Raw genomic sequence first — 21,584 nt, 5'->3', positions numbered from 1 at the left:
AAAAAAAATTACGTATTATTTTTACATGTACATATATAATTTTCTAGGAGCTCGTCTGTTTCTTGATGCTGCCTATCCAATTTTCATACTCGCGAATCGCACCATCGGAATAGTAACACACTTGGTTTCCAATGAAGGAGTTAAGTGTCGGCAGCCCAAATGGAAGCTTTGATTTGGTTGTCAACAGGTCTTTGTCCTCCAGATCGCGCACCCACTTTTCCGTTTCGCATAATTTCTCAACTAGCGCGATCCAATCGAGCAGTTCGTTATACTTGAGGCCACCGTTTTCATGCAACTGTAGGTTCTTGAAAAACTGTGTTTTGAATCCCATTTTGGCATCCACTTTTTCTCGGTTTAGCCTCAAGAATGCGATTGAGACCAGTCCACATAACAATCCCCATGGACTTTTCGTACGGTAGTAGTAATTCGTGTATGTCTTCAGTATGTTCTTTGTAATGTCCTCCGGCAGATAAAACTTGTTGCAAAATGAGATCAAATGAGCAGTCGTGATAATTGTGTCGTCGTTCAGAGACCGGTCTGCCATCGACAGCATCTTGAATCCCTTTTTACGTCCTCTTTTGGAAGGGCCCTTTATTTCATCTGCGGCAGCAAGCAATTTGTCCTGCAAAGACTTGGCTGCAGACCCGATATCCAATGATTGTTCGTTCTTGATCTCCATTTTGAGGCTCTTAGGTGTGCTCTCAGGAGTTGCTAGCATATTCTTCGTTTTTGAGGGTGTCGGTCTTGGAGTTACAACATTTGCACGCCTCTTACCAGGTGTGGATTCTGGTGTTGCTAGCTCGGTGATTCTTCTCTTCGAAGGAGTTATAGGAGCCTCCCCATGTCTCTTGCGGCCCGTAAGTTGATTCCGAAACTCCTCCAGAACAGCAGCTGCCTTACGTTTGGGGGCTGGTATACGGTTCATGGTGGGATCTGGGAGATCAAACCTGTCCTTTAGTTTTTCAACAGCCAGAAAACAACATAGATGGAACCGTGCGATTTCCATGTGGGCAGCTAGAGGACAAGTTTGCTTTGAGGAAATATACATGTAATTTGCATAATCAACTACTTCCCTTGGATAAGGTTCGGGCAGCGTTGGAATCACGTCTTTCAATGCACTCAAAATCAGCTGCGACATAGGTTAACGGGCAAAGGATCTGAAATCATAAAATATTGCAACCCAGCCATTTTTTTATTACCAAATTTGTATTAATTAAACAACTTTACACCATTGGAAAAAGGTGAGGATACAAATGTGGAGTAAAAATATCCCTTGTTGATTCCAATGATCAGAGGGTCTCGTTTGTTCCATGCATTGCGTGTTTTGCGCAATGAAAAAACAGTCTCCTCTGTAAACCAGATTTTGCAAGAATCTACGAATCAAAAGCAGATCATTAGCGGAGCTCCAGCGGAGCTTGCCGCTAACAGAATGGTTCGTATCTATAAGGAAGCGAAAGCGGCCACGCAATCGTCTGCCAACAACGCAAAATACTGGAAAATTGACTGGGATGTGCTTCCTAGAGGAAACAGGTGGGAGAATGATCTGATTGGGTATCAGTCTTCAAGCGACTATATGCAAGGCACCAGACTTTCTTTCGAGACTAAGGAAAGTGCTATTACTTTTGCTAATGAACAGGGATGGGATTATTTCATCCAAGAGCCGAAGAAAAGGAAGTTCAAGAAGAAAGAATACGCAGCAAACTTCTTTCATTCTTCCGGACCTTTGAAGCATATCAGAACTAAGTAGTTGACTATATATTTATTTTATCAAGACAACAGTTTACAGACATCTTCAAGTACATCACAGCATCATTATATGGCTTGCACTCCTCAAATATATACATTAGGCATTTCTTTCTATTCCTGCACGTCTCAAGATCTCCTCAACCTTAGCACTCAAGATGGGATCTTCCTTTATTTTCAACTGGATCTTGGAGGCCTCCATAAGAGAGATTGCTTGAACTCTGTCGTCATTGGACCTGGACAATCGACATGCCTCTTCAAATAGTTCAATGGCATCCTTGACTTTTTGCGCCTGGAGATAAATCTGTCCTAGATTGATTCTGGCAACTTCAGACTTAGGATCCAGCTCGCATGCGGTCTTCAACAACTGTTCGCATCCGGCGATGTCTTTGTTGACCTGGAAAATAGCCGACTTATTTATGAGAGGCAAAGCACCAATATTGAAAGTTGGCAGAACCTCCTGCAATCTGGCAGCGGTATCAAACTGCTTTGCTGCAGCTGTGTAATCCTGTCTATCGAACAAGATCTCTCCATAATAGTTTGGAACCTCTGGAGAAGTTGGGAACTTTCTCTTGGCCTCCCTGAATAGTTCATCACAGGTAGCAGATTCACCTTTTCTGTAGGCAATACAGGCCAGCTGAATGTGACCGAATACATTTTCAGGATTGTAAAGCTTGGATTTCTCAAAGTTATCCTTGGCCTTGTCCAAATCTCCCATCAGGTAAAACAATTGTCCGTAGTGATAATAAATATCTGGATCTTCAGGATTCATTTTGATGGCCTTTCCGATTTCTTCATCAGCAGAAGCAAAGTCGCCCTTGTCAGCGTTCACAAGACCCAAAAGAACGTGTGTTCTGCATCTCGGAGCTAAGCTGAGAGCCTTGTTGAAATTGGAAACCGCAGATTCAGATTCACCTTTGAGGAAATCGAATGTTCCCTTATACTCATAGGCGAGGGCAGCATGCTTAACGTCCGTGTTGGAACTATCTTTTTCGTAGCTGGTAACCGCTTGATGGAACAGGACATCTGCATTGACGTAATTGTCGTAGGTATCCTTGGCCATCTCATTCAAACCCTTGACCAAAAACTGGGAACAAGACTGATCCGGGTACTTGGATTCATCCAGGTCAATGTTTTCTTTAGCAAAAGCACCAAAGAAGGAAGAGATAGAAGAAGAAGATGGCAGTTCTTTTGGAAGAGTGGAGAAACGCTCCTCGTTAATCTTGTTGGCCAACTTCTTCAAATTTCTTTCCAGAAATGTTTCCGGAGATTGATCGTTCAAACCACCGTAAATGGTCAAAGCTGTAAGATCATAGATGGCTTCTTCGTACTTTTCGATGCTTTCATAAGCATGTGCTCTTCTGAGTAAGCACTTGGAGTAGCCTGGATTCAATTTTAAGGCTTCGGTACAGTCATCAATACATTTCTCATGCTCGCCTTGGGCAGCGTAACAAGCAGCTCTGTTGGCATAGAACACAGGATCAGTTTTGCAGAGCAAGGCCAAACTGTAACATTCAATTGCTGGCTTGAAATCCTCTGCCTTGTAGTACTGGTTTCCAGTCTCTTTCAATGCCAATGCCCACTTGTTTCGTTCCTCCTTGGTCATACCCTTGACCAGGTCTTCAGTCACATTTGGTAGACCGGTGCTTTCATTGATTGGAATATTAGAAGAAGGCCAGTTAGCAGTGACTGTGGCAGACTTTTTCTCCGACTTCTTCTTTTTCTTGTTCTTGTTTTTCTTCTTCGATTTCGAGGAATCATCCAAACCTGCACTCTGTTGGTTCATATAGTACAGCAATCCAGCCACCGATCCGGCACCTACAATGGCCGTCACAGCCAGTGCAACCTTGTGCGTTTGCACAAATCTTGAAAGCGACGAATCAGACATCTAAGTTTCTTATATCTGCGAGAGTGTCAATTTCAAACTGAGTATTTTGCTTGCCTCTCACTTATTTTGTTTGATTTCTTCCGACTAGCGATTTTTTTTTCTCCATCGGAAACATAAGGGTTGAAAACATGTGCATGTCAAATGTGCCATCAAGATAGCTCTCGAGGAAATTGTAAAAGCACGGGCTTTTTTTTAAGTCTTCTTTGTTTGACCACAATCAAGCACCTGAGAATACCATGGTTAAAATCCACTTATAAGTAATACTTGCCTCTTGCGATACAAAGATGAGAAGACTTAGCAACCGAATGGTCCAGACGGTAGCTCAGGCCTACCAAACCGTGTCAAACGCAAGAAAGCCTATGGCTTCAACAGATATGGGATCCATGAATACCACTAGTTCCTCGAGTGTACATTACAGGACATCGACTGCGCCTGCAGGAGTGCCTCTTTCAAAGATATTGAGCAACACTTTTCCTCTATCTGTCTCCGAATCGTTCAGACATTACTTCAGAAGACATCAACTCAACAAAATCCAGCACGACCTTTTGTCGGTGTTACCATTTTATCCCACGCCTTCAACCACCCACCGTGCCGAAGTCATTCAGACAGTCATAGATGACCAAAATAACTACATCAATGAGTTTCATATTTCACCAGTAGACAAACCGTCTACAAAACATGTGGTATTTGTTCATGGATACGGAGCGGGACTTGGGTTCTTTGTCAAAAATCTGCAGGATCTTGCATCCAGGAAATCTGATTGGGATATCCATGCGATAGACTTGCTTGGTTATGGTTGCTCTTCTAGACCCAAATTCCCGTACCATGAACCAAACGCCAACTACGAAAAAATAGAAGCATGGTTTACCGAATCTCTCAAGAAATGGTTCGACAGAAGAAATTTGAATAGAGACAACACAATGGTTGTTGCACACTCAATGGGGGCGTATATTGCCGCTTTGACGAATTTCAAATACCCCGAGCTGTTCAATAAATTGTTACTAGTCTCTCCTGCCGGAATCTATACCACTCGACAGCCCGAAGTTCCCCCATGGTTTGACAAATTGTGGAATAAAAATGTGTCTCCATTTGCATTAGTTAGAAATGCTGGGCCGCTTGGTTCCTACTTGACTTCAGGCTGGACTGCAAGACGGTTTTCGAAAGACAGCAGCATCTTGAACTCAGAAGAGCAGAAGTTGATGCACATGTATACCTATGCAATCTTCAATGCTAAAGGATCTGGGGAATACATGCTGAACTATATGCTTGCACCAGGAGGAGTACCTAGAAATCCATTGCTGCGCAGAATCCACAACCTCAATTGTGATAGTGTGTGGTATTACGGTAGCTACGACTGGATGGATAAGATGGGTGGATTGTCAGCTTGCAAAATTTTGAGGGCCAAAGGACTTCGTGCAGAGATGAAAATTGTCGGGGACAGCGGACACCACCTATACCTAGACAATCTTGTGGCATTCAACGCTCTTGTTGCTGATGAAATGAAATAATGTTTAACGATTAAAATCAATGAAGTACTCGATAACTGTAGATTATTATTAGATCTTATGTGATACATACTTTGAAATCATTAAGAGGAGGCATAAAGTTCGTCGACTCTAGAACGAACACTGTTGAGAATATCTTTTCTCTTCAGCTTTTGTGCGCTAGTTACAAATCCGGTTTCAGGAGTCCATTCCTCATCAACCAGAACAGTACCTTGGATAAGCTCAATACCCGCGAGTCCTTGGGATCTACCAGTTTCAACCAGGCTCTTAGTATATTCATTTGCGAGCTTCTTGTTGGTGACCACTTCAGACAAATGAACTTCGTCCTTTGATTTGACAATACCAAGTTTGACACAGAGATCCTTCAACAAATTTTCATTTGGAACAACAATGGCAATAGGCTTCACCTTGTTCTCGTCAGCATAACAGCAAATGTTCATGACAAGGTTGTTAGACCTGTAGACAGATTCCAGTTTCTCAAGGGCAATATACTCTCCGTTTTGCGTCTTGACAAGGTTCTTCTTTCTATCGATCAGCTTCAATTGACCATTAGGGGTCCACTCACCAATATCACCAGTTGAGAACCACCCTTCCTCATAGTTGAAGGCACTCTCTGTCTCCTTAGAGTTATTAAAGTACTCCTTTGTGACTGGAGGACCGCTAATCAAAACCTCACCCTGGTTGTTTTTGGCAAAGTAACCAGCTTCAGGAACGTCAATCAGTTTGACAGTGATGGATCCAACCAAAGAACCACAAACACCATACTCGAAATGATTTGGATCTGTAACACAAGTGTTTGCAACAGTTTCCGTGAGCCCGTATCCGAGGAGAAGTGGGGCAATGGTGTTGCTGATAAAGATTTGGGTAGACTGAGAAATCGGAGAGCCACCATTCAAAATCAGTCTCAAATTGCCTCCAGTTGCATTCTTAATCTTCTTGAAAATGACATTATCGATCAGGGATGGGACACCAGGGATAGAGAACTTTTTGCATGCAAGTTTAGCGTTGTATGCTGCCCAAAACATTTTCTGCCTAGTGGATGGTTGTTTTTCAATCTGGGCCATAATACCTTTCTTAACACTCTCCCAAACAGCAGCAACACCAACCATGATTGTTGGCTTCAAAGTTTTGATATCACCCTCACAGTTCCTGGTAGACGCATCTGTGAGAGTTTTCACATTGGCATAGCCAGCAACAGAACCCCAGTAAAAGCAGAGCAACTCAAAGACTAGTTCAAAGATGTGAGCCAACGGCAAGAAAGTGATGACAATATCGTTCTCAGTGACAGTCTTATCATCGATGACGAGGGAAACTCCACCAATACCCGCAACAATATTGGCGTGACTCAAGACAACACCCTTTGGAGTACCTGTGGAACCAGAAGTGTACATGATACATGACAGATCGTCTGGCTTTGGAGGGTGGTGAGGGATGTCATGTGCTTTTTTGCCGAGAGCAATGACGTCATCATAGGAGTAAATCTTGATGTCCGGCCTGACTTCAAGAATTTTTTCAACAGCTTTCTTGGCTTCCTCATAAAGTCTACCGTTTCCACGCTTATCGTTAGGATCAATTGGCTCACTGTGGATTATGTACTTGATATCTTTTGCTTTCTTGATTGGATTGATAAGCTTGGACAACAGATTATTGTCGGTGAAAACAGCAGAAGTAGCGGTTTCCACCATGGAATGGGTCAATCCATCTTCACCTAAAGTATCATATGCAGTGACCACAGGAATGGCCTGAGTTTGTGCAGCTATGAATGCTCTCATCCATTTAGGGCTCGTAGATGCAAATATGTGCAATTTGTCAACGCCAGCCGGCTGAACGCCTAGACTGACAAGTCCCTTTCCGAAGTCCGAAACAATCTCACTGAATTGACCGTTCGTAACGTGTTTGTAATCAGAAAGCTCGTAGTAAACCCACTCCTTGTCAACCAACTTCTCAGCACCATCAATAATCTTTTTGACCTGCTTGGTTTCATAGTGGACGTTTTTGAGATCTCTCCAGGCCTGAGATTTTTTGTTTGCTCCGTGCTTCTTTAGTGCCTCGTTGAAGAATTCGTACACTGTGGTACATTCATATCCAACTGGACGGGCAACCACAGCATCCTTTGCCTTGTAGTATCTTCTTGGAGCAGTCTCTCCCTTCTTTGCCTCGCCAACGGGCACATTGACTTGGAAAACCATAGTGATTTACGATCTGCAATAGTAGAAAATAGAGGGGGCAAAAAAAAAATTCCTACAGGTCTTTTTTATTCTGCCAACAGCCTAAAATCTTAAAAAAAACACGCTTGTACTTACATATACAAGCGTATTTGCAACAGGACTTGTTTTTATGATTTGAGCGAACACTGCCATCACATATTTGCACAAGGAGGATCCAAATCAAACCCTGGCCATGCCCATGGCTCCGTGACGCATACTCGATTTTGTTGAGCTAAATCCCAACAAAAGGTGCAAGGATGTAACGCTTGACCTAGTGCTTAGATTTCTTGTTGTTGTCTGCATCGCCTCCCCGCTTTTGATCATACTAGGGTAATGTACAGCCATAATCTCCAAAAGTAGCAGTTATCTATTAAGTTACTTTAGAGCTTTTATCTCAAGTCTTGATCAACAGTCTCGACATGGCCATGCAAATGTTCAGCCGACCCAAATTTCACAATAGTTCCTTTTCCAGTGGCTTTGTCGACATCTATTATTGTCACGCTGGTGTTGCTTGGAACATTCAGATCTTCTTCCTGTAGTCCAGAAGCCAATTTGAAAGCATATGATTTATAAAGATGATTGGTGAAGTTGGTGATTACGCCTCCATGGGTGCAAATTAGTACGTTAGTGTATCCGTTCGCAGCGGCCTCGTCTATAATCCGACTCCACTCATTTTGCAGCCGTGTCAAAAGCTCTACTTTCGTTTCTCCCATTTCTTTGAATTGGGCACCATATTTCTCTTTAGCTTCCGATAGGGGCATTCCCTCTACAGGACCCATGGATCGCTCCCTCAGATTGGGTGTATACCTCAGCTTGAAGTTAGGCTTCTCGCGATGTGCCGATACGATTTCATTCATAGTTTGAACACAGCGGCTCAAATCAGAGCTAACAAACTCGTCTATATCTAGATCCTTCATTCTTCGGCTGACAGATCTAGCTTGTTCCAGTCCTCGATCATTAAGCGGTACATCTTTGTGTCCTTGTAAGATTTTGAGATTGTTCCACGACGTCTGCCCGTGGCGTACAATAAACACTCGAACTTTAGTTCGATCTGTATTTTGTTCTTTATCAAATGTCATTAATCTCTAAATTTTTACCCGGCCAGATGCTTTGGTGAATGAATTTTTTTCAACCTTTAAATAGTTCTTCTCCATAGTATGTTACGAGCTAGAGGCCTATTTATTTCTGCACGGCAGTTTCACAACTCTGTGGTCCGCCCCTCAGTACTCGACTACTTCAAGTTCTACAAAAAAAAGGATGCGGCTCCAGAAACGCCTGTAAAGGACACCAAGGAGGTGATCAAAGAGATAGAGACGAAAACAAGAGATCCTGTTACCTCTAACGAGGTTGTGATTCTGGGCAAACACAATTCCGAATTCAGCGATGAAAAGGTATCTAAGAAAGCATTGGAAGGTTTTGTTTTCAATACATGGCTACCCGAAAAGTCTGAATTCTCGAATAGAAACACCGGCTCGCTACCATATCAGGAAGTTGTCAGCGAGCTTCTCACAGAAATCTTCAAGACCCATGTGCCATCCATCAATGCATCAGATCTCAAACTTGATGACCTCGCGCTCAGATTCAAATTACTGAAAGAAGTCCAGATAAAGTTTGGAACCTCAATTCCTGACATCAAATTGTCTCAGCTCGATTCGTTCGACAAGATTGAACGATACTTGCTCGACAAGTTAGATCCTAAAAGCCAACTTTTCAATGAGAAATTGCCTGACGCTGTGTATCTTGATCCTAAGGAATTTGAGGGGACCAACATTACTGTTGGAGAATATGTCTTTGAGAGCCAGAAACGGAAAGAAATCAGAAATTTATACCAAAAGGCCAAGAATGCCGAGCAGAAAGCCATACAAGAAGCTCTCAACGATGGAGAGAAGTAAACTTCAAATCAATTTGTATATATTAGGTATCAATATTTGTGCACATCATTTCCGAGATATAGTAAAGGCCACCACCACTGAGGCTGCAAGCGCAAATAACACACCGGGCAAGATCAATTCGCGTACAGTGTCGTTTGGCAGACCTTGGATAGCGCTAGTAGTTTTGGCAGAACTGAAAGTAGAAGGTACGTCCACATTCTGGTCGGGGTGGTGAACAATCAAGTTAATCTTATCTTTGTTTAAGCTAGTCAGCACAACGATGCAGTCTTTCAGGTCCTGATCAGATGTTATAGCAACCAAGTCATTTTCGTCGTCGACATAGGAGATTGCAAACTGCTCTGCAGGCTCGAACACTTGGCCAGTTTCAGAATCTTCTGGGGGAGTTAGGAGAGTTCTAACCTCCTGTCTGGAAAGTTTAGACGCAATCAATTCCCTTAACGACTGGATGCCGTCGCTAGGCTTGCAGCTGATTCTGTGGGTTCTTCCCTGGGGAGACTTGAATTTGAAGAAGACTGGCTCGTCAAAGTCAACTTCCACTTGGGGAGCTTTCAAAGCAGAAGACGACGTCTCTGGAGCTCCTGAAAATGAAATTGAATCAGATGGCTTCACAGCGTCGTTTGTGGAAACATTGAATTGAGCGAGTTCAGATTGAGTTACATCAGCAAGCGAGGCCGAGTGCAGAGAACTGGTGTCGTTGTCCAGCGATGTCCAGAACTTATTCCAGGCGGGACCCTCTTTTTCATCATTTGATCCGGCATCAGAATCCCCGTTGTTGATCATTTGGATGGACTGAAGCTGGTTCAGAGTATGATAGGTGAGTTTCAGAACATCCACGACACCCACAATCTCACTGTTGTCGTCATCCACAACTGGAAGATTCAAGTAACGACCTTCAAACATTTGTCTAAGAGCTTGGTGAATGGAACTACTAGCCAAGGCATAAGATGGCTTAGGAGTCATCACACGGATCACAGAGCAAGTTCTTGGATCTATACCAGCTGCAATAACTCTGAGAACAATATCCTTTGATGTAAATATACCCGTCACCTCGTCCTTATTTTTGGAGTCCTTGACCAAGACTGCTGTGGTCCTGTTGTCCCTCATCAGAATTGCAACTTCATGAACGGTCGTTTTGATGTCGCAACAAACAGGAATAGTTCTCTCCGACAGAACAGAGTTCAAAGTTGGCCCACTCACTAGGTTTTTCAGGTTCTCAAAATACTTGATAACATGGACGGGCTGGTTAGCTGGTCCGAGCTCTTCTGTGACGCCCTCCATAGCGTCGTACAATCTTTTAGAGCTTTCGTACATTCTCTCAAGCTTGGTCATTGCTTCATTGTAACACTTGGTAATGTCCAGAACACCCACTATTTGATTGTCCTCGTTGACCACAGGGAGGTGTCTGAAGCCCTTGTTGACCATAAGAGAGAGCGCGTCAGAAGCTAAAGTAGAGACCTTAGCACACATTGGGTTGGGAGTCATGATCTGATCGATGGTGGTCTGGTTAGCATTAAGATTGGCTCCAACAATTCTAAATGCTAGGTCCTTTGCCGTGAAAATACCTGAAAGCAGGCCGTCTTCATCAACCACCAATACACAATTTTCTTTAGTGACAGACATGAGCTGTGCTGCCTCGTAGACAGTGTTTGTTGGTTTGCAGATAACAGCTTCAGAAGGTTTCAGCGACATCACGGTACCAGCTGCGCCTGAACTGCCCTTGGAACGCTTTTGTGGCGAGCCCAAGTTCGAGACCATACTGACATTGTTCTTTTTTCTTAAATCGTGCTCTATCTTCTTACGAATCTGGTCGTCTTTTTTGCTCTGCCTTTTCCGCGTGGACTCCATGGGGTCCGAAGACGGATTAGAGAGCGACGACTGAGCCCTTCTTGGAGTTCTCACTGTGCTATCTGAGGCCAACATATCAAAGAATATAAATCTAAGGATAACTTTTTTTTTGTTTACGGATAAACGTAAACAAACACTGGATTTAGATATCAGGGCGGTGCTTCTCTCCTCGACAAAACGGGGATAGATGGGAATCACAAACGAGGTGAAAATTCATCGTATGTAATGCATTCGTAGGACATCGTCAGGTCATTCAGTGCTTCCAGACCAGTCCTTAGAGGTAAGAACCTCAAAATACCTTCTCAGCTTGTTACTTTCCGTATGGGTGCAGATTTTGTACGCAGAAATCAGTCACGATGACTTCCTTTCCCCTTACAACTTATTGAAGCTCTGCCAAGTTTGCCGGCCATTTCTTCACAACACCTGCTGTGGCCTTCAATGTAGGTTATATGTCTTGAAAGCGCGCATCTATGCCTCTAATGACGATAATCAGTAGAACGTCGATCGACGGAAGGCTTAAAATATTTATAGTACGATTAATAAATTAAAGTTCCGAAATTTCGGCATTGATAATTGTTGAAGACAATCGATACAGAGACCTTTGCGCCACCACTTACTGGCATGGAAAAACTAGAAAAGCACCCAAAGCGGGCCTCGAAAGCTTGCGACTTTTGTCGCAGTAAAAAAATCAAATGTGACGGTGAATCATTTTGCAGGAATTGCAGGAACCACAACATACAATGTACCTATATGTACGTTGCCAAAAAGCGGTCGTCCAAAAGAAGGAAGAGCTCCAACGTGAGCGACAATTCAGAGAGCGAGAGTGCAGTTCCGGAAAATAATAAAGTAAAGCCTCGTGCCGGCGCCCCAAAGGATCTGGAAGGAAGGCTGAATAAACTTGAATCCATGGTGCATGCGTTGTTGAATAAACTGGATCCCGATACAGTGACTGACAATGAACGCTTTGTTCGAGATAGCAACTCTCCCGAGAATAACAAGCCGAATATTGAGCCAGTTGCAGACTCCCATGCAAACCAGGCAGACCTTGAAGACTTATACTTTGGCCCTCTGACCACCTTTTCATTATTTTCAGCCAAAGGTCTCAAATGGCTTGATAGCCTTCTCCCGGATAAAACACCAACCAAAGTTTTGCGTCGTCATATCATTACACTAATGAAAGCAGAACAACAAGGGAAACCAAGTCAAAATTATACAATGCCCAGCACAGCATCGGAGATCTTCCCATCTGCAGAAGTAATTGAGTATCTTCTGAAAACGATCGAGCCTTTCTTTCAAAACATTTATCCCATGAAGATCGCTGAAGTGCACGGGCTTTTCGACAAATATCTCAAGTATCAAAATGGCCTCCGACCTCTGAACGCATTTCATCCATCAGAAATTTTACTCATGACTAGCATTATGCTCCATTCCTGCTGTTTAGCTAGCGAGCTGGTAAGAACGATGAATTTCCCGTGCCCAATGCCGTTGATTCATCTGCAGGAACTCGAAAGAAAACTTTCTGAGAACTGCCTGAAATTACTTCTAAATCACTCGGTGTCGCATTCTAACCTTTTGAGACTACAAGCTCTTTATTTGCTAGTCCCGATTGCTGATATTTGTATGGATCGGCATGCATATACACTGTCAAATACATTGTTTGCCAGATCCGCACTCGAATTGGGTCTGCACAGGGAAGAGAGCTATCTTGGAGGAAATCAAGACAGGAGGGATCAGAAGATCTACTTATGGTGGAGGGCATACGCTCTAGACAAGGAGGTTTGTCTGAAAAGTGGCTTGCCCCCTATCCTAAATGACACAGATATCACGACGCCTCCATTACCTGGCTTTGAAGAATTTTGGGCAATGCCATACGAACGACTGCCAGACGGAAGACACAAGAGAGAAATCATGAGGGACAAAATTACCGCCAAGCTGACATCGTTGCTGGATAGTACTAAACAAGATTTTTCTTTTGAGCTCTATCTCACGTACGATCTTGCAGTCATCTCGTCGAGAACATACCAGGAACTGTTTTCGGCTACGTCTCTGGTCAGGAAAACAAGGTCCCAGATTACAAGTACTATCGAGTCATTACTTCATGATTTAGAATGTTGGAGAATGTGCTTCCCCAAAAGAATTAGACCGGGTGAGACGTTTCTCTATTTGGGGGCTCCGACAAAGGTGACGAATGTGACGGATGGCATCTTTCCTCCGTTTTTGGTCCTCAGCTACAATCTCAAGTACTACTTGCTCCAGATCATTATATCGAAGACCATGCTGCGCCTTAATTGGTACTCAGACCACAAACATTCACATTTGTCTTCAAACAGAGACAACCAACACGCCAGGTTTGAAAACATTGGTTTGAATGCTATTCGACAGATATTGCAAATTGCGTACAAGATTGACAAGAACAACCAGGCTTACGTTTACTTTGCCACCTACTATTTCATGTGCGCCTATGTTGCGCTGATCGCGGAGGTTTTGCAAAACCCGAATTCACCGGAAGTGGTAGAAGACGTCCAACTCCTGTATTGGGTGAGCAAAAACTACTTTGCAGTTGGTGCTATTAACTCTCTCCCCAACCACCATAAGTGGCAGACGATGGACAAAATTAGCAGATGTCTTTTTTACACGGTATGGTGTTCTGTTCCAAACATTCAGGAACGTAGCAAGCTAGATGTGGGAGACTTTCTTGATGAATTTTTCCAAATGGCTGATGAAATCAAATCAAAGGCAAAAAAAGACGGGTCCGCGTCTTCGAAATTGCCAAATTTCCAATCTCTTTCATCGTATACTCGCGTTTCGATGGAAAGACCCACGATCGACAAAACAGCTGCGGATCAGCCGCAAAGAGAGTTTCTGGATCAGATCTGGGGTTCCTCTTCGACGTCTGGAAAACAAACTCCCAATAATAGCGAAGATTCGTTGCTCGACGGACTTTACTATGACGAGGACTCTTTAATTCCAAACATGTTCAGTCTGCCAAACTATCTTTTTGATGTCAATCAGAATCCGCTTGACACTTCAATGAATACATTGGATTATAGTTAAAGTTTATACGATTTAGCCAGTCTGACCGCACGACGAGCGGCCCCATATCCCGCTTGGTAGCCGTAGCCCGACAATCCAGAGACATGGATAAGCAATCCTTTAGCACGTTGCTCTTTTTCAACGCGAACACCGCCTTGGCGACTAGGTCTCAGCCCGCACGCCACGCGGAGGATTTCTGGCTCCTTTCCAATTTCTGGGAACAATTGACTAGTTCTGCGGATGATGTCATCGGTCTCTGTTTTCCATGTATCAGCACACCAGTTGTTGGCCTGCAAATAACCACCCAACACCACTTGAGACTGAGAATCTGGTCGAGGAATGATATAGGTTACGTCCTCGGGTCCCCATCTCATTCTGTTCTCGTTAATGTGAGGAGCCTTGATAACCACAACCTGGCCTCTGGCAGGATAGATGTTTTTGTCCTCGGCTCCCCCAAGTGCTCTGGCGCCGATTCCCGTGCAGTTGAAAACTGTACTAGCAAACTCGAACATCTCGTCGACATTCTGGATTTTCCTCCGCACAAAGACAATGCCAGTGGAAGCGAGGTATTCTTTTAGCACTTCAAGAAACTTTGGACAGTTGAAGTTCCAGGAAAGATATTTGATACCGAAAACCACTCCTTGAGGAAGTTGGGATGACGGAATAATCGCAAAATCCTGTAAATACGAGCTCAAGGAATCAATTTTCCGCTTGTCAGGAAGATAGTCCCAGTATTCAGTACTCGGACGGCGGTCTAGACCACATCCGGGGCCCAGAACTTTTCGAATGGCAGCCAAGTGTTTGTATGTGGTTTCATCAAAATGTAATGTCTGAGCATCATCTGGAGATATGCAGCTGAAGTTACCTCCGGCCCAGGGAGACGTGTAGTTGATCGACTGGTCGCCAGGTAGATACTCTGCTACAATGGTGATTTCAGAACCTTTGACGCCACTCTCAACAAGATTGAGAGCCGTGTAAAGTCCGACAATCCCACAGCCGACAATTGCGAAGGTCATGAGCAGAATGAGTAATAGGGCTCCGAATTTTTCTGCGGTTTTTTTACTTGTGGCGAAATACAAAGATCCATGTGGCGGTGCTTATGTGGTCAAAAAATACCACGCACTAGAGCACGCGCAAGAGGAATTTTGTGCCCCATGAACTTATTCATACAAATTCTTGGCATGTGGCGTCTTTCCGTGGGTACCCTGACCTGTAGTCACATTTGCATATCATCCCCCGAAACTGCAGGATGACATTGGCTCAATTCGAGTCTGGTTTTCAGTTGTGGCAGCCAGCAAAGTCTAGGAAATAGGTTTCATTACTGTAACGCAGTGTCAAGATCAATTTCGTTTGAGTTGTAAGACTTTTCAGGTGCCTTTTGCGCGCATCTAAATTTTTTGGCTAGACACATTTACTACTCCACATCAGTTTTTAGTAACCGCAATGCCGCACATAATTCTATATATATATATATATATATATATATATACACATGTAAAGATATCTAGTTCCTTCGGCGAATTTCGATACCCGATGAACTTACCAGACGACATCCTTGACAGTGTTGTGTCCGACTTGGATACAAAAAGTCTTCTCAGCTTGTCGTTATCGTGCCGTAGATTGCGAGCACATGCTGTACCAAAATTGTATCGGAGTTTGCTTCTGGTTGACACCAGGTATAACACAGTGGGTGATTCGGAGTTCACGATTCTAACCACCTCGAAATTTCAACAGTTTCTGGAGGCATTGAGGAGCAACATGTCACTAGTTGGTTTGGTCCAACGTTTTCTCATTGCTTCCCACAGCAACAATGTGGAAGGGCTCGAAGTTTTGGTGGGACTGTTCATTGACTTTAAATTGAGGAACGTCGATGTCCCTCTTTTGGGGCTCAAGGAATTCAAGATTTTGAATGAGACAACCCCATACAAGTTCCTGTTCATGAACAAAGAGTATGTTGCTTCCCAAAACCTCAAGAGATCATCTACCCTGCTGTATGAGAACGACGAAGACGAGTTCAACAAATATTCGAACTTTGGCCAAGCGAGTTCGATAGTCTCTTTGCAGAGTTATCAGCTTGTCAATATCACGGAGCTCAATGATGTGTCGGAGGAAACTCGCGAAATATGCATCAACACATCCAACCGGTATCAAAATCTTGGCTTTACTATGACAAAGAGGCTGTCGCGGACTTTCGACAATCTGGAATCTCTGGAAATTCTCAACTCTGATGCAGTGGACGCTCTTTTCTCCCAATTGGATGATGAGTGTGTGAGATTTAAATCGCTGAACAGACTTTCTTTAAACATCAAAGATTTGCATATTATGCCGGCCGTGGCAAAATGTGTAGATCTTGCCAAACTGGAACAATTCGAGCTAAAGTTCAAGCAAACTTCTATTGGCGAAGAAAACCAGCACATGAACCTTGATTTGGTCAGCGCGTTTCAGGATCAACTCAAAAACCTGAAGAAGCTTTCTTTAGTGCACCTAAATTCGAACAATCTGCTCAAGAATCAGTCGCAGACATCTCAATTGCTCCTTAGTAACTCCAACCTGTCATATTGCATTATGGAACATCTGGATGTTTTCAGTCCTTCCATTACTTACCTCAACGTGAGCATGAACAACTTTGCATATCTACCCCCTATTAGCATGAACTACCAGGATAGAAGGACTCATTTTGTTGTTGACCAGAACTTCTTGGAAACTAAAGTTCGTCAATTCAATAAGATACTTGCCTGCAAAAGTCTGGAAACTTTGCTGATTCCAGACTTCTTTTACAACTGGAAACCTTTTATCGCAATGAACCGAGAGGCCAAGAATCAGCCGCAGCTAAACGGAGTTGAATACCTCTATACCGGGTGTGACTGTCAAAGATGTATTGAAACTCGGCAATTGTTATCCCAATATATCGAAAAGCTGAGTTTTGGTAACAAAGACATGTCTTCCACTTACAACTTTCTAGTTGGACTTCTGCATACTCGTCTGACTAAATTTGAGACCAGCTCCGGATTGGATATCCTCAATTATCCTGTATTGGACCCTATCGAAGTCTCGCACTACGGCTACTTGGGCATTGATCTTTCAAGGATGGTACAATTGATCTTAGATAATATGCTTGAAGATCTGAATTTTGTCGTTCTAAAACTCCCAAAGCTAAAACTGCTCAGCCTTGGCGGTATCCACATAGCGATTCAACGCACCAAAAACGAGATAAAAATGAATGCTGTGCAAGATGACTGGAGTTCAACACTGCGTCGATCGACCTAAATATTTTTCAGAGTTTATTTATGTATTTCTTAATTAGGAATAGTCTTAACGCTATCTAGTACTAAAATTTGATAAATCATAAGTCAAGGTGACTTGAATATTGAACATTTGATTCCGTGAACGGAGTCGTCATGACGAATTTTAATGTCCCTGGTGGGTTTCCTTCTCTCCAGTCCCAGGAATTCACCCTAAAGACTCCTCCAAGGTCCAGGAGCGAGATAAAAACGTCCACCCCATCATCAACTGCTTTCCGGTTCACACCAACAAATGGAAAAAGGCTATACCCATCCATCGTAGTTTCCCCAAAAGACAGTACTGACTGCGATACAAGCTATCAGGATAAAGAGAACCCATCTTTTACAAAAGAGATGGATTTTCTTCAGTCTAAGCTGTTTTCGTCGAAGCTTACGTCTTCAGTACTGAATGAGTTCAACGATAGGTATCAAAAAGTTCGGTCGGAAAATATTATCAACATTCAGAAGCTGAACAACACAAGTCCCAAGCCAAGAAGCCGACGACCATCTACCCGTTTCAATAATGAGCACCGAGGACGATTCAACAGAATGGAATCCATCTCCACTCATTATGCAGCCAGGCGTACAGGACGACAACCTGTCGAAGCAACGCGAAAGATCTTTGAGGGTCCAGAGCAAATAACTAGAAAGACTCCAAATGACAAGCGTTTGGGAGCACAAGATCTAGGCAGTGCATCAAAGAGACTGAGAGTTGTTGACGGCTACAAGGAGATTGTAGAGCCGGCTGAAAGCCCAACAAGGCCGCCAGAGGAGAAAAAGAAAATAATGGAACAACAATTCGGAAGACAGAGACAGGAGAAGCCACATTTGGGTCCACTTCCACAGCTGGAGTTTTCGCCCGCTCCACGGACAGCCACATCTGACCTACAATCGTCAAAAGTCCCTTCGTATTTACAACCTACAAAGGCATCAATCCAACGTTCAGAAAGCAAGCAGAAACTGAACAGGAGCGAGACAGCGTCTTATCTTCCAAGACTCTCTAATATCGTGCGCTCGAAAACTATGCAGGAAATCTCGCCATCAAGGATGAACAGCAGTCACGCAAGTCCACACATCGCCTCTATCAAAAGCCAGTCTGCATTAACAAGGTCCACCTCGTCAAATACCTTGAACAGGAAATCGAGTATACCACAACTCGCGAAACCAGCCAAAAAAGATTATCCGAGACCTTGGAGAAATTAATTTTACCATCCCGCGAAAAATTTAAGGCATGGGTCACCACGCAGATTACTCTGAGTTCAGTGCTCAGCACGACAAAAAGGAGCTTCTGCAACAAGTTGTGGATTCCTACAAAAATCTCAGCGAGGGACAAACTAACTGGGTTTGTAACTTGGCCAATTGTAGCTCGTTGCTATGGCATTGCTACAACGAAGGACTTTCCAAACGAGTCAATTGGGCAGGTTTTTATGTACTCGATCCGGAAAGCCAAGACCAGCTTATCCTTGGACCATTCATGGGTAAGGTCGCATGCCAGACGATCAAGATTGGACGTGGTGTATGCGGCACTGCGGCAAGCACGCAAAAAACCCAGCTGGTTGAGGATGTCGAGAAATTTCCTGGACATATAGCCTGCGATGGGGAGACCAAGAGCGAGATCGTGGTTCCCATTGTGGCTGAGGGACGGGTCGTTGGCGTCTTGGATATCGATTGTTTGGAGTTGAACGGGTTCGACAAGGACGATCAAAACTATCTCGAATCACTGTGTCAAGCAATTGGTGAGACATGCAGCTGGAAAAATTAACTCTGTTGCGCTGTGGTTGTGCCGGGACCGGCTCCAATGTTGTTTAGCGGAATGTTTATATCTGTATCTTCTATATCACTTTCATCAAAATGCATACCAATTCGGCTCTCCAAATTCCAATTCATGGGTCTTGCCTTGCGTTGTCTTTTTTGTCTTTTCAGGAAGTAATGATGATAGATGCCGGATGTGACAATTGCAGACGCGGAACCTGCCATATTCACAGCTATATCCCACAGGTCGAAAGATCGATATGGGGCTAGGACATGTTGCATCAATTCACTCCCAATTCCTCCGGCGATTGTACATACCGCAAATGTAACGTTGCGCACCATGCGTATTGATTTTATATCCAGTGTCCAGTAGAAGAGAAAAGTCATTAAAAAGAACACAGCAAAGTGTAGAGCTTTATCGTAAGGCAATGATATGTCTGCTAGGCCCAAATACAAAGCGCCACTGGCAATAACGCAAAGAGATACAAGGGGTATCTTTCTGATCTTCATGATTTGAAAATCAAGAAATCCATAATGTAAATGATATAATCCCAAAATTAATTTTATCTTTTGCTCGTTGTAGTAAATATTATGATCCCAAATGAATATCGTGTGTGGCGTTTGTGGAACGCACAGCACTAAAGCAGACTACTTCTGTGGATCTTGCATCAATTTCAAGATTCTAAAACTGAAACTGAATATTACCAATATATGCTATCTTAACGAGACATTTGGGTACGAAATTGATAAGGTTCTGCAAGATTGCATTAATGGTTACAGCTCCAAAGTGTTAAGAAAATATCTAGAAGGAGAGCTACATGCTGATGCGGGTCCACGAGAGAAATTGAGCCCCTCAACAGAAGCAATTGCCAGACTTGCATACATGCTCCTTGCGGTGGAACTGTCACAGCTAAAGAAAAATCTTAGCCAGGCTGATGAGACTTTGGAGCGACAAAAACTAGCCAACATGAGTCTCAGAGCGAAAGTGGAGGAACTGAGGGCTTCCAAGAGTGAACAGGCCAACTTGATCCGCAGGAAGAAGCAGGAACTGGCAGAAAAACATCAAGAACGTCTCAAACAGATTCGCGCCACTATGCGAGAAATTGAAGCTGATAAGTTGGACAAGACGGCCAAATTAATCAGACAATCGGCAAATCAACATTTTCAACAGCTGGTGAAGGTGTCAAGCTACGAGAACATGAAAGGCGCCCGGAAGTCGGAATTGTCAAAATCCAAGCTACCAAGCCTCGAAAGGCTAAATTACAATATTATGAACCTACGAAACAAAATCACTCCAGGAACAGCTGGATTCAGAAATGCATTATTCTTCAGCCCTGTTCTTCCCTTATCGCAATACTTGTATTATACATCTGAGGTAGTTATCACTTCCATCACTAAAGTCGCTCAATTTGTATCATTGTCGGCGGTGTATCTCAACGTTAATGTGCCATTTAGGATTGTGAGGTCGACGCAATTCATATACATAGTTGAGGATGCATGCGAGTCATACGCGTTGACTCTCGGACCACCCAGTGAAAATCCCGAGGTAACAAACAGCTTGTTCGAGTCCACCAACCAGGACTTGAGTCGTTTCTGTGGCGCACTAGCTAGATTGCTTATCAACATGGTAGTCCTTATCAACGCTACGAAGCCAACGCCGTTACGATTTGAGAATCTATTGAATCTCGATGAGCTACTACAGCTTCTTGTTGGAGAAGTGCCCGACCCCAACATGACTGTGAAAGAGCATGCTCCTAGCCCACAAGAAGACAACAAACCTACACGTCGCAGATCCATATTCAATTTCTGGAGCAGAAGAAAACGGTCACATGCTGATATACACCCCTCGGAAGAAAAGGGGTCGGAGAACGGTTCTCGAGAAGTACTGGAAATGTCTCTCTACAATAGCCAACATTTAGTTGAGTATCTCCAAGACCAAAAAATCAACATCCAGTCAAAAATAGCCAGTAGCATCATTGCTCCCTCACCATCGGCTTCCACTTCGTTTGGAGCCACGTCACTTTCCGCAAGCAACGGAAGTTCTAATACGCCGATGGTGCCGGAATGGTCGTCTGAGATTTCGCCCGTACCTGATGCTGACTGGCTGTCATCGAAATTGCATGCATTTTTTGTCACAGAAATCTTGAAAGTGCTCGATAGAGAACCAGGATCAAGCCAGCTCGCTAATGGTGGCCTCTCGGCTTCTAGCACTTCAACATACCAGCAGATTAATTACAATTCAAAGAATAGCGACTTCACAGGGTCTCGCTACAAAACAGCGCCCCTGTACTCAACAAATGCCGTTCCTGTCTACCAATCGAGTATCCCACCACCATCAAGAAGCCGCTTCCACCACTACAAGCATTCCAAGCAAGCCAAAACTGATAACTGGGAAGTTATATAGCTCTTCAGCCATAGTAAAAAGTGTTTACCCGGCT

At 43.6% G+C, this 21,584-nt stretch overlaps 13 protein-coding genes across 13 annotated transcripts; 7 read left to right on the top strand and 6 right to left on the bottom strand.

The window, feature by feature from the left end:
* Positions 1-43: 43 nt before the first annotated feature.
* On the bottom strand, positions 44-1,138 carry OGAPODRAFT_74620 (uncharacterized protein; the record flags this gene model as incomplete). The annotated part of the gene is made up of 1 exon (XM_018355909.1): positions 44-1,138. The coding sequence occupies one exon, from the start codon at positions 1,136-1,138 to the stop codon at positions 44-46; it is 1,095 nt and encodes a 364-aa protein (XP_018213085.1).
* Positions 1,139-1,281: 143 nt separating this feature from the next.
* On the bottom strand, positions 1,282-3,684 carry OGAPODRAFT_15192 (uncharacterized protein). The gene has a single exon (XM_018353565.1). The coding sequence runs from the start codon at positions 3,629-3,631 to the stop codon at positions 1,844-1,846; it is 1,788 nt and encodes a 595-aa protein (XP_018213084.1). The 5' UTR covers positions 3,632-3,684; the 3' UTR covers positions 1,282-1,843.
* OGAPODRAFT_91895 (uncharacterized protein) lies at positions 1,283-3,684 on the top strand (the record flags this gene model as incomplete). The annotated part of the gene is made up of 1 exon (XM_018357055.1): positions 1,283-3,684. One exon carries the CDS (start codon positions 1,286-1,288, stop codon positions 1,745-1,747), a length of 462 nt encoding a protein of 153 aa, XP_018213083.1. The 3' UTR covers positions 1,748-3,684.
* Positions 3,685-4,014: 330 nt separating this feature from the next.
* OGAPODRAFT_44972 (uncharacterized protein) lies at positions 4,015-5,139 on the top strand (the record flags this gene model as incomplete). The annotated part of the gene is made up of 1 exon (XM_018355491.1): positions 4,015-5,139. One exon carries the CDS (start codon positions 4,015-4,017, stop codon positions 5,137-5,139), a length of 1,125 nt encoding a protein of 374 aa, XP_018213082.1.
* Positions 5,140-5,170: 31 nt separating this feature from the next.
* OGAPODRAFT_15190 (uncharacterized protein) lies at positions 5,171-7,468 on the bottom strand. Its single transcript, XM_018353564.1, has one exon. The coding sequence runs from the start codon at positions 7,323-7,325 to the stop codon at positions 5,220-5,222; it is 2,106 nt and encodes a 701-aa protein (XP_018213081.1). The 5' UTR covers positions 7,326-7,468; the 3' UTR covers positions 5,171-5,219.
* A 123-nt stretch (positions 7,469-7,591) lies between these two features.
* On the bottom strand, positions 7,592-8,526 carry OGAPODRAFT_15189 (uncharacterized protein). Its single transcript, XM_018353563.1, has one exon. It carries the CDS (start codon positions 8,420-8,422, stop codon positions 7,733-7,735), a length of 690 nt encoding a protein of 229 aa, XP_018213080.1. The 5' UTR covers positions 8,423-8,526; the 3' UTR covers positions 7,592-7,732.
* On the top strand, positions 8,501-9,274 carry OGAPODRAFT_74614 (uncharacterized protein; the record flags this gene model as incomplete). The annotated part of the gene is made up of 1 exon (XM_018355908.1): positions 8,501-9,274. The coding sequence occupies one exon, from the start codon at positions 8,501-8,503 to the stop codon at positions 9,233-9,235; it is 735 nt and encodes a 244-aa protein (XP_018213079.1). The 3' UTR covers positions 9,236-9,274.
* Positions 9,275-9,280: 6 nt separating this feature from the next.
* On the bottom strand, positions 9,281-15,128 carry OGAPODRAFT_81041 (uncharacterized protein; the record flags this gene model as incomplete). Its single annotated transcript, XM_018356485.1, has 2 exons — positions 11,979-15,128; positions 9,281-11,133 (listed from the first exon to the last, which is right to left on the bottom strand). The coding sequence occupies exons 1-2, from the start codon at positions 11,986-11,988 to the stop codon at positions 9,281-9,283; spliced, it is 1,863 nt and encodes a 620-aa protein (XP_018213078.1). The 5' UTR covers positions 11,989-15,128.
* Positions 11,686-15,129, bottom strand: OGAPODRAFT_74611 (uncharacterized protein; the record flags this gene model as incomplete). Its single annotated transcript, XM_018355907.1, has 1 exon — positions 11,686-15,129. The coding sequence occupies one exon, from the start codon at positions 15,127-15,129 to the stop codon at positions 14,131-14,133; it is 999 nt and encodes a 332-aa protein (XP_018213077.1). The 3' UTR covers positions 11,686-14,130.
* Positions 15,130-16,750: 1,621 nt separating this feature from the next.
* OGAPODRAFT_15187 (uncharacterized protein) lies at positions 16,751-17,434 on the top strand. Its single transcript, XM_018353562.1, has one exon. It carries the CDS (start codon positions 16,763-16,765, stop codon positions 17,378-17,380), a length of 618 nt encoding a protein of 205 aa, XP_018213076.1. The 5' UTR covers positions 16,751-16,762; the 3' UTR covers positions 17,381-17,434.
* A 192-nt stretch (positions 17,435-17,626) lies between these two features.
* On the top strand, positions 17,627-19,602 carry OGAPODRAFT_15186 (uncharacterized protein). The gene has a single exon (XM_018353561.1). It carries the CDS (start codon positions 17,749-17,751, stop codon positions 18,595-18,597), a length of 849 nt encoding a protein of 282 aa, XP_018213074.1. The 5' UTR covers positions 17,627-17,748; the 3' UTR covers positions 18,598-19,602.
* Positions 18,626-19,156, top strand: OGAPODRAFT_22686 (uncharacterized protein; the record flags this gene model as incomplete). Its single annotated transcript, XM_018355221.1, has 1 exon — positions 18,626-19,156. The coding sequence occupies one exon, from the start codon at positions 18,626-18,628 to the stop codon at positions 19,154-19,156; it is 531 nt and encodes a 176-aa protein (XP_018213075.1).
* Positions 19,603-19,747: 145 nt separating the features above from the next.
* On the top strand, positions 19,748-21,550 carry OGAPODRAFT_6041 (uncharacterized protein; the record flags this gene model as incomplete). The annotated part of the gene is made up of 1 exon (XM_018355775.1): positions 19,748-21,550. One exon carries the CDS (start codon positions 19,748-19,750, stop codon positions 21,548-21,550), a length of 1,803 nt encoding a protein of 600 aa, XP_018213073.1.
* Positions 21,551-21,584: the final 34 nt, after the last annotated feature.

Source organism: Ogataea polymorpha (genome assembly GCF_001664045.1).
Source record: "Ogataea polymorpha strain NCYC 495 leu1.1 chromosome Unknown OGAPOscaffold_1, whole genome shotgun sequence".
NCBI classification, from domain to species: Eukaryota; Fungi; Ascomycota; class Pichiomycetes; order Pichiales; family Pichiaceae; genus Ogataea; species Ogataea polymorpha.
This window is presented reverse-complemented; position numbering and strand designations above follow the sequence as displayed.

Excerpts from the sequence above, each read along its gene's own strand:
- OGAPODRAFT_15192 (XM_018353565.1), bottom strand. The coding sequence starts at position 3,631 with ATGTCTGATTCGTCGCTTTCAAGATTTGTGCAAACGCACAAGGTTGCA.
- OGAPODRAFT_15190 (XM_018353564.1), bottom strand. The coding sequence starts at position 7,325 with ATGGTTTTCCAAGTCAATGTGCCCGTTGGCGAGGCAAAGAAGGGAGAG.
- OGAPODRAFT_15189 (XM_018353563.1), bottom strand. The coding sequence starts at position 8,422 with ATGACATTTGATAAAGAACAAAATACAGATCGAACTAAAGTTCGAGTG.
- OGAPODRAFT_15187 (XM_018353562.1), top strand. The coding sequence starts at position 16,763 with ATGAACTACCAGGATAGAAGGACTCATTTTGTTGTTGACCAGAACTTC.
- OGAPODRAFT_15186 (XM_018353561.1), top strand. The coding sequence starts at position 17,749 with ATGGATTTTCTTCAGTCTAAGCTGTTTTCGTCGAAGCTTACGTCTTCA.